This window comes from Electrona antarctica (genome assembly GCF_951216825.1).
Source record: "Electrona antarctica genome assembly, chromosome: 20".
NCBI lineage: Eukaryota > Metazoa > Chordata > Actinopteri > Myctophiformes > Myctophidae > Electrona > Electrona antarctica.
Window position 1 is genome coordinate 20304106 of NC_136801.1, and position 20498 is coordinate 20324603.

General features: G+C 43.5%; 1 protein-coding gene across 2 annotated transcripts in view; it reads right to left on the reverse strand.

Moving 5' to 3' along the window:
- Positions 1-20498, reverse strand: part of LOC306913113 (cadherin-20-like) — a 106210-nt gene that overhangs the window by 12369 nt on the left and 73343 nt on the right. For both annotated transcript variants that reach the window (XR_013788486.1, XM_079489650.1), the window contains exons 2-5: positions 16497-16851; positions 6392-6686; positions 4582-4701; positions 2746-2913 (exon numbers count right to left, since the gene is read on the reverse strand). Coding sequence is in view for 1 of the 2 variants with exons in the window: in XM_079489650.1 (XP_079345776.1) it covers positions 2746-2913; positions 4582-4701; positions 6392-6686; positions 16497-16703 (790 nt within the window). In the remaining variant the exon portion in view is untranslated. The remainder of the gene's footprint in view (positions 1-2745; positions 2914-4581; positions 4702-6391; positions 6687-16496; positions 16852-20498) is intronic.

Consider the following 20498-nt stretch of genomic DNA (forward strand, 5'->3'; position numbering starts at 1 on the left):
TTTATAGATAGATTATTATGATTATGATTTCAAAAGATTAAAAAGGGCTTAACAAAGCTTGTAGATCGGCTATTGTCATTAGAGACATTACAGAATGTAGTAGAATTGCTATGTTGATCAAGGTCTGCCTGTTATCTCTCCTAATGGCACCACATTAATGCAGCATGGAATTGTGGGCAAAATGCCAAATAAATAATGGACCTTGAAATGAAAAGGGTTGAAAAACACTCTTCTCAAAATGTTCTCAAAATGTGAAAATGAGTGGGATGGGAACAATTAATATCCATCCAAGGCTGTGAGTGACAAATTAAACAACTTGTTTCATTTGTCCACAAGAGGGCGCCAGACCCCTTCGCTTGTGTTTTACACAGCTGAGCGGTCCACCAGCAGACAGTATATCATCATTCATGCTCAGTGGTGGAAAGTAACTACCGTAAGTACATTTAGAGTTTTTTTTTGAGTGGTGCAACCACTCCAAGTAACAGCAATGTCCGTGTTAATGTGACTATGTGTGTGGCTATGTGACTATGAGTAGCAGTAGGGGCAAAAGTGGCGCTGGTGTGGTTTTTTACTTTACTGGAGTATGTCCAAATTTCAATACCGGTACCGGTTGGTTATTAGCACTAATAATAATAAGTACCTAATAGAGAGCCCTAGGGGGACACCAGTCAAGTTAATTACACTGTGTAACTAATGTTTAAGTGGTTAAAGTCGTCCTAACCTTTTCAAAACGCACGCCTACCGGCTACCACACACACACTACAAAAGTAGGCGTTGCATTTCATCTGCAATGTTACTCCCCTTTCATCCCTACAGGGGCCAACAAAACATGGCCGCCCAATGATATGCACACAGAATAACTCTTTCTACTGTCCATAGACATAAAAAGGTGTCACTGATGATCGATACTAATTAAGGCTCTTGGTTCTCAGTGGTTCTCAAACCTTATAATTGTAAGGACCCCCATAACTCTGAGAGTGTACAAATGGAACCAAATGGACCTGTATAGCAGTGTACAAATAGAACACACCCGTACGGGGCCATTTCAAGGACACATTGAGTAGCAGAGTGTTTCCAGTGAGCACAACACGCACAATATCAGCACCCTGGACTCTGTTTGACCAGAATGGAACAGAACCTTCATCAGAATCAGCGGTAACACCTGTGAAGGAAGCAGGGACGGGGCCCAAGTTCTCTCCAAAATGGCGTGTGTGTGCATAGAGCCCATTTCCTTCTCTCCTGACCAGCACTGATGTGAAGCGATCATATGCATTGTGCTCGTCCACACGGAGTCCGTGAACCTCGTCATAATGGCGCTCAAGTCCCATCAAAGTAATGGGACTTAAATGTGCACTAATTGGGGGGGAATAGCATGAGGGGGGGGGGGGGGGGGGGGGGGGGGGGGGTTAGTCATTTGGGAACGGGTGGTTACTGGTTATTATGGCTTCCTTCTTAAGAAGGGTTTCAAAGCCACCAGTGAGAAGGGCCAGACTGGGATGGTGGTGGACAGCTAAATGACCCGTCACCTCCAGGGGAGGCCGTAATGAGAGGAGCCAGAATCGGGGGCAATCACAAGAGACAGCATGGGCCGAATGGCAGGCCAACGAGGGGACAGACGAGGAGGCGAGGAGGAGGGGAGGAATGCAGGCTTGAGAGGAGGAGGAGGCTGAGGCCCTGGGGGGTAAATGGTTGGTTGACTGGTGGCCTTAAAAGAGCCTAATGACTTGTACAGTCAGAGACAGAGAGAGTGAGACAGAGAGAGAGAGAGGGGTGGGTGGGACTTGGGGGGGGGGGGGGGGGGTTAGTTAAGGGAGATGCGGTCCTTTGTAGCTCAAGACGTAATGTTCCCTAACAGCGCAATGTTTCAAGTTCAAATTCAAGTTAAGTGTTCCTCCTTCAGGCATTGGAATCAACCAAATGGCACACATTTTAAAATAAAAAATAAATAAAGCATTTCCGGTGTATTGGGGACCAATAATGGGCACCAGGGAACAACAACATGAGCCCTGCATGTGGCTGATTCTACAAATGCTGTAGTTCTAAATCCTAACAGTTTTCTGAAAAACTGTTGTTATGTCAATGGTTCTCAAAACGTTTTCACGTCAATTAAGGAAACTATTATTATGTATTTGGCCGTCGACTCCCATTTCAAAAATATCTTGTTGCAGGGACCCCCCCAGAAGCAAATATTTGACTTAAAATGAGCATGTATATCTGCTTTTGACTAGGCAAAGTATAACATGAGTATGACACTCGTGCTTTCACAGTTTTAGTGGGCTAAAATGTGAAGTGTATACGCAAGCCATGGGAGTCAATGGAACAAAACGCTGTATAAACCTATTGAGACCTGGAACGCATCTGTGTCAGTTTAGTGTTAAACCACAATAACCATTATTTTATACTTTAGCTATTGAAATCTACAAACTGAGCTACAAGCTTGTAGATGTGCTATTTCTGAAAAATCGTGAACATGTGTGCAAATCTTTGAATATATATATATTCTTTCGCAGCGAACGCTTTTTGTTTTACTCATCTGCTTCTGGGGGCGGGGGTCCCTGGAACAACATATTTTCAGATGGGGGTCGGCGGCCAATTACATATAATTTTGGGGGTCCTTGTCATGAAATAAGTTTAAGAACCACTGATATAGAAACAGGTTTTTCAGAAGACATTTCTAGAATCTGGTCTCGGGTCTCAATGTAATAATGCTGAATGGGACACGTGCGGTCGCCGTGGGACTCTTACTCTGGTCAAACATGGGCGGGTTGTCGTTGATGTCGCTCAGGGTGATGTTGACCACGGTGTTGCCCGCCAGGCCACCCAGCTGACCTCCCATGTCCTTGGCCTGGATCACCACCGTGTAGTTCTCCTTGGTCTCCCGGTCCATGTCCGCCAGGGACACACGCACTAGACCTGAGGGAGAAAGAGAGAGACCTTAAGGACTACAAATCCCATGTCTGCCAGGGACACACGCACTAGACCTGAGGGAGAAAGAGAGAGACCTTAAGGACTACAAATCCCATGTCCGCCATGGACACACACACTAGACCTGAGGGAGAGAGAGAGAGACCTTAAGGACTACAAATCCCATGTCTGCCAGGGACACACGCACTAGACCTGAGGGAGAAAGAGAGAGACCTTAAGGACTACAAATCCCATGTCCGCCAGGGACACACGCACCAAGGACTGTCTAAAGAGGACGAGACGCGAAGACCGTACGGGCGGAAGTTGTACATGCCCAAATTTGTGCATGTACAACTTCCTGGTCTCAACTGCACATGTTTCTTTCCTTCCATGGAGCACCATGGAGCAACATGGCGTCGTCCGTACGGTCTTCGCGTCTCGTCCTCTTTAGACAGTCCTTGACACGCACCAGACCTGAGGGAGAGAGAGAGACCTTAAGGACTACAAAGCCCATGTCCGCCAGGGACACACCACCTGCATGGTGGTCAGAGAGGGAGTGGTGGAAAAAGTACTCCATTGTTTTACTTAGTAAAAGTATCAATACTGCAATGTAGAAATACTCCATTACAAGTAAAAGTCCAGAATTCAACATGTACTTGAGTAAAAGTACAAACGTATTGGTACTGCACTGTTTACTTACACTAAATGACCTCGGTACATAGAAATACTGTTCATATAAACAGAGGGACTAACTTAAATTCAATCACAATGTACATTTGAATGAATTGCTGCCATCTGTCGCAAAGGTTTTATACCAAGCGAATGCAAAACATCGAAATACTGCAGTCAACTTTCAAAAGTTTATACCAAACTAACCTCTCCTATATGGATGTAGGCCTATAACTATTTCTGACAGGAAATGCACAGGTTTTATTTTTATTTTTATAGGCTATAGTTTAACATAACACAGCCCTATTTACACTTTTATTTCACTCCTATTCATATTCAACATTTATTTGTAGACACATTGTTTTTGATTTGATTGTTTTTTTCCACCTTTGCATTGGTAATGTAAATTGTAAAAGTAAAGTATGTTTTCTCATGCCAATAAAGCTCCTTGAATTGATTTGGAGTGAGTGAGTGAGTGAGTGAGTGAGTGAGTGAGTGAGTGAGTGAGTGAGGTAGTGAGTGAGTGAGTGAGTGAGTGAGTGAGTGAGTGAGTGAGTGACTGAGTGAAAGAGAGAGAGAGTATGAAAATGAAAAAGGGTGAGAGGGTGACATAACGAAAAGAGAAAGTGAGTGCACAAAGGAGTTGAATAGAGGGTCAGTAACTGGATCCTGGTGATACAGATTAGGGTCATGTGTCAGAGAGAGAGAGAGAGAGAGAGAGAGAGAGAGAGAGAGAGCTTCTTGCAATCCGTGCACTGCAAACAGCACACACCAGACAATGAAGGCTCACTGTTTGAGCATCTGGAATTATATTCAAAGATTTGCGCCACATTTTCACAATTTTTCAAAAATAGCAGATCTACAAGCTCGTAAATGAGCTTGTAAATCTGCTATTTTTTCCAATAGCTAAAGTATAACATGATGCTTAAACCACCAAAAGGGGTTCCCATCCTGAATGGGTTAAGAGTTTTGGGAGTGTTACAGCTTATGGTCAGGTGGTAATCGTACCGGTCTTGGCGTCCACTGAGAAGTACGGCTGTCCCTCCAGGATGCTGTAGACGACGCGCGCGCTGTTACCGTACGTGGGGTCATCGGCGTCCGTGGCCGTCAGCTGGATCACGGACGTCCCTACGGAGGAGGAAGGAGCCCGGGAGAGAACAACAAGAGGGATGTGGAGACAACATAAACAAGGAGGGGAAGATTTAGGAGAAAAGGACAGGAGTGAAGTGAAGTGCGGGGGGGGGGGGGGGGGGGGGGGGGGGGGTTTGAGGGGGGGGGACGAAGAGGAAAATAATCAGGTTATTTACCAAAAAGTACTCACATTTTCACAAGTAAAAGTGTCAATACTGCAATATAGATATACTCAGTTAAAAGTAAAAGTCTGGCATTCAAAATGTACTTGAGTAAAAGTACAAAAGTATTGGTATCAAAATGTACTTAAAGTACCAAAAGTAGAGAATACTCATTATGCAGAGTGTCCCTTTTCAAGATTTCAAATGAAAATAGCAGATCTACAATGCGTCACATTGCGACGCATTGTAGGCTTGTAGCTTCAAATAGCTGAAACGTATGATGGGGTGGTTAATTTCTCTCCCTCTCTAGTTAATGATAATAATCAAAGTCTACAAAGTAACTAGTACCGAAAGTTGCCACTAAATAATTGTAGTGGAGGAAAAGTACATTATTTGTCTCTGAAATGTAGAAGTAGAACGTACTGAAAATGTGACATACACAAGTTACTTTACACCCCTGGGGGGGACACACAAAGAGGAAAATAGTCAGGTTATTTACTTCCCAAGTAGCAAGAGACGCAGGACTATAGTCATGAATAGTGAATGAAGCAGATGGAAGATCGCTCTGAGAAAGTGAGTGTTTTCGAAAAAGCAACAGTGGCAGCACTGTGGGGCTATCATGTACTTCACCAGCTATTCATAACAGACACTTCGCTCAGAACAAATCTGTGAATCAGTGAATACTATTCTCTCTTGTCTATAGGCCCCACTGTCTTTCTCTATTTGTAGCCTCTAAACAGTTTCCATTCAGTCAGGAACGCCAGCGTCATAGCCTAGATTTAAGAGTTTATCGCAACAAAGGGAATACAGTTATGCTTGGCGTTGATGGCTTGCAGCTATTACGACAGACGACAGATTAGCATGCGCAATTGCGCATGCTAAATCGGGGGAACACAATGCGGCACAAAAGGTCGAGGTCGAGCGGGTACAAAAAGCATTTTTGTAATTCAGTTTAACTTCAGAGGCGTGCCAAACGTAGAATTTCAGTTTATAACTTTAGAACAATGCGAGCACTAGAGAGGTGGAGCCTGGGGTGGTGGCAGAGATCCAGCACGCACACACGCACACGCACACGCACACACACACACACACACACACACGCACACGCACACACACACACACACACACGACGGCTGATTACAGCTGGGGGCGTGCATGACTCCTGTGTCCTGCTCGGACTATTACCATGGTACATTTTGCAATTTTGTAATTGTATCTGCCCCTGTGGATATCCTGCCAATCCTTATTTGTCTGTTTATCTATCTGTCTGTCTTTTGTTTGGCCTGCGCGCCTATGTTTGTTTGCGCATCGTCTCTGTCGGGTGGAAACCTCACATGTCCAAAACTTGTTACTTGTCAGGATTCAAATTCAGCAATAGTTAGCAGATTGACAAGCTCAAGATGCGTTTTGAGCTTGTAAAGATCTGCTACGTTTGGTGCTTTTGTGTGACGCCGTAGCATGATCAAGTAGGGCATTCGTCATACAAAGGCGACCCTCACTATACACGTGTGCGATTCTTTATTTACCTATGGGGGACATCTCTGGCACGCTGGTGCGGTACGGGCCGTCGGGGAAGCACGGCTCGTTGTCGTTGATGTCCTGGATCTTGACGATGAACTCGGACTCGGGCTCCAGGGGCCGGTCGGTGAGGCGGCTGCGGGCCTGCGCGCGCAGCAGGTACTGGGCCTTGACCTCGCGGTCCAGCCGCTGGATGGCGTGGATGTCGCCCGTGCCGTCGTCGATGGTGAACGTGGTGCCGGCGCCGTCGCCATTCAGGATGTAGCGGATGGAGCCGTCGCCCTTGTCCATGTCGGAGTGGAGCTGTGGGGGCAGTGGTGGAAAAAAAAGCACCTCAATTCAAGGATTTTTGCTTAAAAGGTAGTATAGACAACATTTAAGCCTAAATTCAAAATGATATGTATATTTAGCATTCTTTCCCTCTATCAGCCACTATATAATTGTGCTGGGTTGTTTTCCTGCAGAAAGACACCCTCTGGCTGTATTTTGGTTTTGTTCCAATGTTTATGTTGACATTCATCCCTTGGTTGCCTCTGTCTGTTCCAGCTCAGCAGGAACTCTTAATTGATCCCTTTGAACTTCACATGGGTTCATCGCTGAGTTGATTGATTGGGCCATACAAGTGTCTATGCTAGTTTCATTGAATGCATCAAAGACGGCAATCACTTTGATAGCTGCATGTCAGAGAGGGGAGGGGCGAGGGTAGTGTGTGCGTGTGTGTGTGTGTGTGTGTGTGTGTGTGTGTGTGTGTGTGTGTGTGTGTGTGTGTACACACACACACACACACACACAGAGATAGAAATGTTGTGGGCAGCGGTGGCCGAACGGTTTGCGGAGCGGTCTTGTTATCGGAAGGTCACCAGTTCGAATCCCCAGACTGGCACGTTACAATTACCAAACAACAAAAACAGCAAACAACAAACAATAACTTCAAACTGTGTTGAAAGCCAGACTAAAAAGGGGGGGTTTCAAGTTGGATTGACAAATCTCCTTGATGTGGAATGGAAGTGAAAATGTGCATAATTATTGTGAGACTAGCAGCAGCACCGCCATCACTTCAGTCACAAACTATCACTGCAGAGAGAAAACCGCAAAACAGGCTGTACCCTCATGTCGCAGTCAGAAAAATGCTGCGTTATTTGAAGAGGAGAACCTTTTTTATAAAACAAGAAATAAATAAAATAAAACGAGAGAGAAGAACAGACGGAGACGGACCACATTTCTAGGAAGGCTGAAGAGTACTCGTTACTTTTAGGTCGGCTGTTTCCTCCATCGTATTGCATTAACGGTTCCGCAAACCATTCCTTTCTCATCTGCTTCACACCTCTGATTTGGATCAGCTGTGTGCATGACACGACTGCATGTCAAGAGTGGGGTGGACACGCCCTCAGGACTATAGGATCAGCTACTTGTCTCAGTCAGTCCTTCGAGCGAGACGTAATAGCCGGGGAGACACATTCCCAAAAGCTCAAGGAATAGAGATTAACCTGTGATGTCATGACATTTTATTTTTATTTATTTGTGTTTTTTCTATTAATTTGGTCATTAAGGTCCACAGTCTGCTCTGCTGGAAACATCGCAAAAAAGGTTATGGCCATTTTTGTATACCACACCATAGACAACCAATATGACAAAAAATCATCATACTTTAAGTAGCATGTGACATGTCAAACTAGGGGGTTTTCATGATTCTGAATCCATTCCAAGCATTCGTTTTGCACGAAAAACACTCCTTGGCCTAAATTCGGCCATATCCATAACAGAACATAACTAGAAAAAGTGCCCTTCTGGGCACAGGTCTCCACCAGGAGGATAGGACTGTGTGAGATGTTTGGCAAAATGTTTAGGACTAATATAAACATGTTTTTTTGTTTGTTAGTTTTTTGCAACAATTTTCTTCATTTTGTTGAGGAAATGCAGAGTGCCTGGTGGCACTATAATAGGCCAATGTGAAAAGGGTGCCATTTCTTCATACGCCTTTAATGGCAATTGGATGATTTGAGGCATTTTGTTCAAAAATGTGTTTTGCAAAAATCAACCTGTTGGTGGCGCTATAACAGGCCAATGTGAAAAGGGTTCCTCAGCCTAGTAAGAAAATGTGTGAAAGATTTCACGTAAATTGCATGCTGCGTTCATGATTTGAGGCTTTTGTTCAAAACGGGGCAATCTTGCAAACTGAAAGCAAATTATAGCCAATTAGGATGGAATATGAAATATCGGACAGATCCGACTTGAGCACATGACCATAGAGATACTGTGTAACGATTTTGGACAGAATCTGGAGGAGTAATATCAAAAAATGTGTTTTACAAAAGTCGGCCTCCTGGTGGCGCTATAAAAGGCAGATGCGGAAAATGCAGGTCAAAGATTTGTCCTTGGCCTCTAGGGAATGTGCATGCAACGTTTCACGCAGATCGGTGCAGTTTTAGGTAAAACATGTGAAAAGCTGCCTCATGGTGGCGCTATAACAGGCCGTTCTGGAAAATGTGGGGCAGAGGTTCATCGTTGGCATCCAGGGAGTGTGTGTGCAAAGTTTGGCATCGACCGGGTTAACGGTGCCGGAGATTAGCTGGTAACAGACGGACGGAAGGACGGACACACACACACACACACACACACACACGGACGGAGTGCAAAACATACTCTCTCCCCATGCCTTCGGCCTGGTGGAGACAATTATTATACTAACTACTACCTACTAACAACTAGTAACTGCGAGGATTGAATTTTCCTTTTCACTAGTCTTGTAGTTGTACAACTGCTGTTTATGGTGTTTGTTCCTGTTTATGGTGTTCTCCAGCCTTTAGGTGCATTATGCAGATCTGCACCTACAGTATATAATTATTTTTTGTTGTAGCTGAAAGTTTAAATAATATTTTAAAAGTAATTTTTTTCTGTAATCAGGCCAGGGAATCACTTTGTTATAATATAAGCAGGGCTTGACATCCCAAGTACATTTCCCATTCACTTCACAAAAGTCACTTGTCCGGAGCAGGGGTCATCAACATGCAGGCTTGTGATGGACATTTTCCTCAAAGAAAATGTTTGCAAAATAAAGTACACAGGGTTGAGGAAACCGCAACATGCATTTTTCAAAAACCACTGAAAAAAAGGGTGAAGGTCACTCTCTCTCTCTTAAAAAAGAAAAAGCTTTAAGAACAGTATTATTGTATTCATGGTGTCTACTGGACTAGCATGCATTTAGTATTGGAAAGCTAAGAGGGAAGGCGTAGATGGAAAAATTACAAAATTACTTAAAGCGTATTATTGTTAATATTTCTGTACTCTTTTGTGCAGGAGGATGCGCACACCTGTTTTAATTAGTAGTGGTGCCGGTCCATGGTAGAACAATCTAAATGTCTTGAAATGTGCCAATAATGGATCATCATCTCTGATCCATCATGGATATGACCTGTTCTGATATTCCATTATGTTGATCCCTCCCCACCCGTCCTTCCTCTTCAATGTCTCCCTTTTGACTGATACCTGTCCATTCAAATTCTAGATGGGCCAACCCCAAAGTTATTAGTAGAGTTCTCAAGGCCCTCATCAAACCCTGTACACTTAAGACACTGCCCCCGCTGCCACCCTTAGATCTCCATATATGGAGCTGACCTGTTCTGACATTACATATGTTGATCTGACCTCATCAAACCCTGTACACTCAAGCCATGCTCCATATATGGCCAGACCTCATCAAATGGCTGGAACATTAGGCAAAACTAGCAGATCTACAAGCTCACATTGTAGGTCAATTTATGGCGTACAGAGCCAGTTCCAGTTTACTAAGTTTGGAGGGGTTAAGTGGTTACATCATCCACAGGGGTCTCTAAACAGTGAGCAGTGACGTACAGCTGTGTACATGTAACTCAAAACTCTTTAAACCTGTCCCTATTGTCCCCAAAAAACAAAGGCCAAGGCCGTAAAAACAAACAGAGGCCAAGGCCATGGCCACCGTAGCCCCTCAGTTTTGCCCCTCAAAACCTGTGAGGCCTTGATTACCCGTCCCCAGCTGATTGTACCCTTTTATCCTTTCCTTTCCTCAAAAAAAATAGAAAAAAAAAATAGGTGTTTTTAACAGTTTTGAAACACTAGTGTATTTTGTCGAGAATCCCCCCCGGCGCATTGTAGAGCTTGTAAGACTGGCTATTTCCACTATTCATTGCAAGACAATGCCGTACAGGGCTCAAGTGTATAGTGTGCACAGTAGTGTGCAGCTTCACTAATAAGTCTGATCCGTTTCCACGGGCACCCCTGGGTGCTGTCGGGAAGCTTTTGTGGGTCTGCCAGTGCAGATACCAGCCCTGTTGATGAGCATTCAACACCTTTTTTCTTTGTGAGATCTGCGTAGTTATATAATCAACGGGAGGCGGCCGTGCAGCGAGGGCCTGTCAACCTCATGCGACTTAAACATGCCGCACAACCCCGGCTGACAACTAAACACAGTGCTTAACATCTTTACAGTTCTGAGGTCTGTAGGCTATGCTGTCGTTACTCAGGATTCTGAGCTTAAAATGCAGTGTCTGCGTGTAATGTATGCCACCACTGCAAAGAAGGTATACGGCTGCAACTATACATTATTTTCAATTATTTTCAATACATTATTTTAACGATTACATTTCTTCACAGCGCGTCACTTTGTGCCACGTTGCGAGCTTGTACATCTGCTATTTTGTATTTTTTTTTTAATCTAGGAAGTGTTTTGAAATGTTTACCCAGGGGCGTTACGAGTGCTACGCAGACAACGCAACTGCATTGGGGCCCAGAGGCAAGGCAGCTGCAATGCTCTGTTCACAATCACGACAGGTACCATCACAACTGCTGTACAGTGCTGTGCCCCGCTGTGCTGTGCTGTGCTGTAAGCCAAAACACAGTCAGTTTGGGCTATTTTAACAGGCATAACCAGCCTGCGTCTAGTTAACCAGCCTGCGTCTGTGTTTAACACAAATCTTCTCTTCTGGGGGTGCCTGGTACAAAGCATTTTCAGATGGGTGTCCGCGACCATTAACACCTTAGTAGCCCGGAACTATTTAATCCATTTCATCCATGTGCCCATCATTTATAGCGCACGGACAACTTTTACTGGCGCACCGGCAGTTGCTGAGCATGTCTGTGTAGCAGCTAACAATAGCCACACCACTCTAGAGTCGATCGACAACAACGGGAGACAAGAATAAATCTATCGCGACTGGACCGCGGAAGGCCGTCAAACACAGGATCTTTTTTCAGAATTAGACGGGATGATTTAGATCGGGAGTTATGATCGTTTTAAGATTTTCGTTTTCGTCCGCTAAACAGGCAGGGAACATTTTCGATAACGTGTCACTTTTTGACACGTCATCGGAATGGGCAACAAGTGCTCCAAGGCTCTAGAGCGATGCGATCATTTTTTATATCATTAATCTCCGTCCTATTTATCAATCTCCGGCTTGGGCACTTGACCATGACCTTGAACTTGACGGAGAACTCCGCCCCGGGCTTCCATGGTGTTAATATATAATTTCGGGGGTCCCTGGTACAAATCATTTTCAGGGTCGTTCGCGACCATATAATTTCCCAACTTTGGGAACCCCTGGGGTAAGTGATATTTTTTGATTAAAACAAAAATCGATATAAAACGCCTTAGCATATTTATTTGATAGGACGAGTACTCATCCTTAGCATCAAATGTGTTAATAAAAAATAAAAAAGTGAGGGGCGCTCTCACTTACATCATACATCACATTCCGTGCTCAGCCAATCAGATCATTGCATTCCATGGTACAAATTAAATGCAAACAAAGCCCCTCCAAAAGCTTTGTCTATAGTGATAATGAACTTTATTTATATAGCACCTTTAAAAACAAGGTTCCAACAAGTGCTGTAGCTACAGTACAAGATTAAAAAAGAACATATAGCAGTCACAATCAAAAGCAATTTGAAAACGAGAAACACAAAAGGAAAAGAAGACAAATAGCAGCAGTTGGATATGTACAATCACCTATAGAGAGTGTAATAATGATTGATGATCTTATTATTACCATCTCTCTGTCTCTCCCTCTCTCTGTTCCAGCTCCACATAGATATTATAATCAACAGTCCATTGTGAGCCTCAGCAGCCCCTCATGTGTCTACTGGGCGCTACAGAGAGACCGAGCCCTTCTCTCCACCTCCCCTTATTCCCTTCCTCCCCGGATGATCCTTCCGTTTTTTTTCCTCCAGCCACATCCATGAAAGGAGAGCGCGCTAGACAGTCAATTACCTGCTTTCCCACTGACATCCCCCCAGTGGTGGAAAAAGTACTTCCAAAAGTATCAATACTGCAATATAGAAATACTGTTACAAGTAAAAGTCTGGAAATCAAAATGTACATCATTCATCATGTCATTATGCAGAATATCCCATTTCAAGTTTTCAAATGTATACAAATCTTTTGAAAATAGCAGATCTACAAGCTCACAATGTAGATCGTAGATCGGCTATTTTCAAATGGCAGAAATGTATACAGGGCTGAAGTAGGCTAGTTAATGCATGTTTTGCAATAATAATCCAAATCTACTACCAACTATAGTAACTAAAGTTTTCAAATAAATGTAGTGGAGTAAAAGTACAATATTTGGATCCGAGATGTAGTGGAGTAGAAGTAAAAGTATATTAAAATTGGAAATATTCAAGTAAAGTGCAAATACCTCAAAAGTACAGTACTTAAAGGGGAAAACCACCCATTTTCAACATTTTACTATGTCATTAATATACCTTAGAGCTGTTGTGTGGAAATAATAAAAAGTCCCCCCATTCTGTGTTTCCTAGAACTATAAGTATGAAAAATAAAAAAAATCACACCCGTGTGAACTGAGTGGTGTAAGGTTTTATATAGCATGATCAGCTGTGGTCTGACGTAATGTCTGACGTAATGAAATCACACAAAATATGTTAAGTAAAAAAAGCTATCATTTTTGATAAATGTATGTATCACACCCGGATGTGATTTCACAACTGGCTTTTTTTGCGCAGAGAAAATGACCACGGTTGCTACGGTCATCCAGTTCACCCGGGTGTGATTTAATTACGTCAGAAATTATTTTGAACATAGCAACCATGGTCATTTTTTTATGCACACAAAAGCCAGTTGTAGGAGTGGTTTACACCACTCAAAAATCATTAACATGGTGAAACGCATCTTGATGACATCATCAAGATGTGTTTCACCATGTTAATGATTTTTTTCAGACCTCTAGTTCTAGGAAACACAGAAAGGGGGGACTTTTTTATTATTTCCACACAACAGCTCTAAGGTATATTAATGGCATAGTAAAATGTTGAAAATGAGTGGAATGCCCCTTTAAGTAAATGCTACTTAGTTACTTTCCACCACTGAAATGCCCCCCACCCCACACCTTCTCCACAGGCTCAGATGCTTGGGCCTCGACTTCCCCCCAAAGCTCAAAATGAAAAGTCTTCTTTGTGCCTCTTGTCTCGACAGAGGTGCGGTTGAGGTGAGGAGATCAGAAACAGAAAAAAGGAAGCGAGCAGCACCGGGGAGGGGAGGAGGGGAGTTAAGACATCCTTTACTGTGTGCATGCCACCATGTCATATTCCCAGAATGCCTTTCTGTCCTGAGAGATTGTCTAAGTAATAGCCTGGCCCTGTCAGAGCCATTCATTTGATTCAGCCTCCGAGTCCGAACTGAACAGAGGAGCAGCCAGGGACTGGAAATAGGCGCTCTGTTGGCAGAAGCATATACTAAATGGGTAAAAAGGGAAGTCAGGGGTGGGGGGGCTGGCACATTTGATTATATAGCCTACCACAGATGTAGTACTTTTCTTTTCTTTCTTGTTTCAATGCTACAGGTTTTTCTAGGAGACAGACTCTCGGAGGACTTGTTACTCCTCGGTACAGTCAGAGCCACACTGCCTCAGTATTCCCTTCAGCGACTTTATTCCATAACGTTAATTAGGTGGGTTTGCAGTCAAACGTGCTGCTATCCTACAGCGTTTCCCCCTTCGGGGGAAATACATGGAGAAAAGGGATTTCCACGGCATCCGTTTAAGATCAGCGTAAAACAAACGAGACATACTGTGTAACCGTGTTCAAATCACTGTTCGGTCTGGTTTTAAAGCCTTTCTGTCGCATTCTGTGATTGGGGAAATCGGCTCTCGAGGCTTTATGGAAAATAGAAAAAACCTATTCCTTTTATGGTAAGAAAAAAAGTATTAATACAGATGATCATGTTTTATTCCAACCAAGACATATACTTAATACTTTTAATGCACTGGATAATAACTGTGATAAATGTGATATGATATATGAATAAATGCCTCTTCTACAATAGACACCAAACCTTATTTAGAATAGATACTAGTTTTTGTTTTTTTTGTCTCATGGCAAATCAATGACTAGGTTTACAATTATTGATGAAATGCTCAGGTGATTTTAACGGTTGAGGGATCAAAGTAGCCCCTTCGTGAGTGCTCCTCGGAGCCACTGTGCGCACGCACGCACACACACACGTACACGCACGCACGCACGCACGCACGCACGCACGCACGCACGCACGCACGCACGCACGCACGCACGCACGCACGCACGCACGCACGCACGCACGCACGCACGCACGCACGCACACACACACACACACACACACACACACACACACACACACACACACACACACACACACACACACACACACACACACACACACACACACACACACACACACACACACACACACACACACACACACACACACACACACACACACACACACACACACACACACACACACACACACACACACACACACACACACACACACACACACACACACACACACACACACACACCTTTGTATTCGTGCACTCAGCCCCGGACTGCAGAAAACATCAACCCAACCCCCACCACGTGCGGCACCCGTCTTGAATTTGAATGGTTCCACTGCAGTGTATCAAAAAAATAAAAAGGTTTAGTCTGCAACACCTTGCGGTGCTGTTGTGTTCACATGGGCACCGTGAGGTCAAAGGTGCCTAAGTTCCAGCGAGTGGGCCAAGAAAAAAAGAAAAAAGAAAAAGAAAAATCCATACTGAATCTATTGTTCTTCAGTTTGTACCCTTTGCTTGTGTATGTGCGTGTTCGTGCGTGCGTGCGTGCGTGCGTGCGTGCGTGCGTGCGTGCGTGCGTGCGTGCGTGCGTGCCCTCAAGGGCACTAAAACAAAAACGAGGGACCTCTCAGAACAAACTACTAGACCACCTTACACCTAGGACTCAGCTAGCCCCTGCTCATTATGCCAGGATGGTAGAGGAAGAGGACAGAGCAGAGCAACTTGCAATGGGCCTGCTTTTCAAAATACCAGTGCCCGTGTAGCCTGGTTTCTCCTGTTTGACTCCTGCTTCTTACTATTGAAAAAAAATAGCGCCAGTTCGATACTCGAGAGTAAAATACGGTAAAAAGTAAACACTAGTTTGAGTCAGTAGTCCACTAAACTGCCAGCTGTGTGGGGTGAGTTTAGTGAATGATAAGGGGCTGAACGGTTGCAGCAGGGCAACAGCAGTAGCCGCACATTGATAGGACGGTGTTCCCAACCCACACCACAGACCAATCAGAAGCCTCGAGTCTTGCATGGACCTGAATGCCCTACCGCCATCCGTCACAAAGTGCGACTTCCTACCCTCCTGCAAAACCTTTAAACCGCCATAATAGATCACCCGCTGCAATTTGCAACTGGACCGGGCCAGAACGTCTCGCTTTCCAAAAGACAGTTTTGTTCTGTAAATATATACTTTTACAGCTATTGTACGTCTTTTAATCTCTTGATGAATTGAATACAATGGGAACAAGCCCTCTGGGTCTTTGGTGTCATCCTTAATCAATGTACCTCTGTACCTTTTGCAAACTGTTGTGTTAATAAAGTATTAAATCAATCAATCAACCAACTTATGTGTGGGTGCGTGAGCTACAGTGAAGTTTGTGTTTATTTGTGTGTGTTGTGTTGTGTGTGTGAGTGTGTGACTGTGTGATATATGCGCGTGTGGCGTGTGTGTGTGTATGCACGTGTGGAGTGTGTGGTGGTGTGTGCGTGTGTCTTTCATTGCGCGCTCGCACGTCTCACACTGCATGGCGCCATCTCCACGTACCTTCCCGATGTACAGCGGCTCCACGCCCGTGTACTCCTCCAGGACAAAGAACTGGTTCCACACCCAGCCACGCTTCACCCTCTGCAGCGTCGCCGAGCCCTCCGTGGGCTTACCCAGAAGGCCGTGGGGAAGGAGGATGAGGATCAGCGCCGTGGCGAAAACGGCGGGCAACGTGACAGGGAGGCGAGGAGGAGGGCGATGAGTCATGATGTTCTGATGGTGAGCGTAATCACACCTGAGTCTAGACTTCGCTTCTCCTTTTCCCACCGAAAGTGGCGAAGATGTGTTCAATGTCTCCTGATGATTTCACCCTGGCGCGCGCGTGTATGTGTGTGCCTTGCGTCGATCTCGGTCCCTGGATGGAAGAAGCAAGAAAGAAATTGAAGAAAGATGAGTACGTGTCATTATTATTACACAACACCAAGGCCCTCTGATTAGGCCCAGACACCTCTGCGTTTCATTGCGGGAGACTGCAGAGAGATGCTAGATGTCACATCCAATTATCTTGTCCCCGCGCCCTGCACATCCTTTGTTGAGTGATAATGAACTCAGTGCACGCGCGTGCATGCGTGCACTACTATACTTAAATAGTATAGTATAGTATAGTATAGTATAGTATAGTATAGTATAGTATAGTATAGTATAGTATAGTATAGTATAGTATAGTATAGTAGAATACTGGAAATAAGACATTGTAAGGATTTTATTTTCCTCCTCCTACAAGGTAAATGGTTTAAAAAAATATATACATTTTAAAATGGCATTCATAAAATTGCTTTTCTGAAATGTTTCTAGACTAGTATACTGAAGTTAATACAATAAGAATATACAATACTAGTAATGCAAACATGTGTGTGCACTTGCATGTGTGAAGATGAATGGAGGACAAAGCAGAGAAAACAAGACGACAGCTTATCTGCGTTTTCTTCTCCATACAACAACTCAACCAACATAAAAACCATTAAAACTCGAGAGGCCGATTCTAATGTCCTCTAAATCCGTGTAGTTCTCACAGTTTCAATATTTCGAGATGTTCAAAAATTTTCAAAGACAGTTTTTTCAGTTGCTCACATGTTGTGAGCTTGTAGATTGGCTATTTTTGCTAGTTTTGGACGCCGAAAATAGGGCCGCAAGGGTTGAAGTATGAAGATATTGGAGTATAGTTCACCCAAAAACACGACTAATTTTCTATTAACTACACACCCCATTTTTTTTTATTTTTATAAGTCATCTTTGGGGGCAAACTATTCCTTTACAGTGTCTCCTCTCGATGAGCAGGTCGGTGCCTTGCACAGTTTCCTCCGCCATCGGGTCTGTGTGAATGGGTGAATGGAATACATCATTATTTACGTTTGTATAATGACCTTGCGCACTAAAACAGATAAGAAAGAAATGCACCTGAAATGAAGAGCATATCTCGACTCTCTCTCTCTCTCTCTCACCAATAATGCACCATTATTTATTTATGTAATGACCTTGCACACTAAAACAAACAGATACGAAAGAAATGCACCTGAAATGAAGAGCATATCTCTTTCTCTCTCTCAGTCTCACTCAGTCTCTCTCTCTCGCCCCCCCCCCCCCCCCCCCCCCCCCCCCCCCCCCAGCCCTCTGTCTCATTTACAGACTCTGTTCAGCCATAGCCACGAGGACGAGGTATTGAGAGGAGGAGAGGTGTAGTGAGCACCCTGTAAACGGCCCGGGGGGGTGTGTGTGATGTGATGTGATGTTCTGGCTTTGTAGTGTGCTGTTGTCAACACCCCTCCTCAGCATGGCTCTCACACACACGCACACGCACACACACTCATGTAGTACATGATCCCTCCAGCCCTGCGCGCCCCACTTAGTGTGTGTGCGCGTGTGTGCGCAGTTCAGTGGTGGAAAGTAACTAAGTGCATTTGTATAGGTATTTTTTCTTTTACTGGATGATTTACAATTTTCCAATACTTCTACGTCTACTCCACTACATCTCAGATGGTTTTTCAAAGGATCTTTATTCATTTGAAAACTTGCAAAATGGGTTATATTCGGTGTAATGGCTACTTTTTTACTTTTGGTACTTCAAGTATTATGCTGATGCCTATACTTTTGTACTGTCACTTTCACAAGTACATTTTGAATACCCAGACTTTCACTTGTATAACAGAGTATCTGCACGTTGTGGTATTGATGATACTTTTACTTAAATAATGTGAGTACTTCTTCCGCCACCGGTGCAGTTTGAGACTCAGTGGGTTTCTGCCTCGGTGTGGTGGGAAAAGTACTGGCATGCTGTACTTGAGTAAGAGTGTCAATACCGCAATATAGAAATAGTCTGTTACAAGTAAAACTCTGGAATTCAAAATTAGCTTGAGAAAAAGTACAAAAGTATTGGTATCAATTTTTTTTACTTAAAAGTAGAAAGCACTCTTTATGCAGAATGTCTCATTTCAAGTTTTCAAATGTATAAAAAATCTTTTGAAAATATCAGATCTACAAGCTCAAAATGCATCGCGATGCGACACATTGCGAGCTTGTAGGTCTGCTATTTCCAAATGGCCGAAATATATATAGGGCTGAATGTATGTTTTGGAATAATAATAGTCCAAATAGTAACAAATAGTAATAAGTAACAACTAGTAACTAAAGTTTTCAAATAAATGTAGTGGAGTGAAAATGCAATATTTGCCCCTGAAATGTAGTGGAGTAGAAGGAAAAAATATTGGAAATAGGAAGTACTCAAGTAAAGTACAAATACCTCAAAATTGTACTTTGTACAGTATTTACTTAAGTACTATACTTAAGTACAATTTTACTTAGTTACTTTCCACCACTGGCCGTATAGGTGAGCCAGGCTATTATTATCTTATTTATTTATTTTCTTTTATCGTCTACTCAAAGTGCATTGCGTGAGGCGATACGCGCCCTGCACCGTATAACATCCTATTGTTGCACACGCAGTCATATCGTTTTCTGCACAATAAGAACACGTGGGAGGCTCAAAACTTTATCGTTTCGGTATAGTAGAACTCGCAGAGCATTGTCTATGGCCAGTGGCCACGGTTCCCAAAGTGGGGTCTGGGGACCCCCAGGCGTCCTTGAGGGAGTTCCAGGGGGTCCCCACCTAAATGATAGGATCCAAATGGTTGAGAATCACTGCTAGAACCGTCAAAATCTTCTCTTATGAGGGTCCCGGCATATCATTTCAAATGGGGGTCCGCAGACTAATAAATGTCGATATGTGGGTCCTTGACATCAAATCAAATCAAATGACCTTTATTTATATTATTTAAAACAATTTCCATTGTACCAAAGTGCTGTACAGACATTTCATCAACACCACAGATAGACAGCAGAAGAAAATTACAGACAATGAAAGCATGATTATAACAAACTATCAAAAAATAATCAAACAATATACTATTATACTATTATACTATTATACTATACTATACTATTATACTATTGAAAAAGTTTGAGAACCACTGCTCTAAGGCATTATTAAGCACACGTACTGTCTATGTAATCACAAGGTAGCTATATATTGCATACTATATAAGCACGCTTGGAAAATGACAGCTATTGGAATTGGTGTAATGATAAGAACACTTTCCTTGTGCTGAGTCGAGACTGTTAGGGGCGATTCTGTGGACCTGGCGAAAGATATACCCTGAGTTTCAAAGATGGATACAGTGATTAACTAGGATGTCTTCCAAAAAAAGCGTAGAGCATGGAAATATTCTAAGAGGCTTGAATACCTAAGTGGCACAATTACGCATCCCCTCAGAAAAAAAAAATCTTCGACAAAGCACGCATTCTGCAGGACTGGCTGTTTTCACAATTTTAACTTACATGCCCAAAAAAGGACGCAGAAAGTGATTCAAGTTTGAATGAAGCTTCTTCTAGGTAGGCGTACTGTAGGAGCTAAAACGACTAGCCTAGGCCCTCATTACCCTTTACGGTATTGATGTAGTGAATTGTTTTATTCCTTATAATCGGGGGTTTGTTTTAAATTATGTAGCA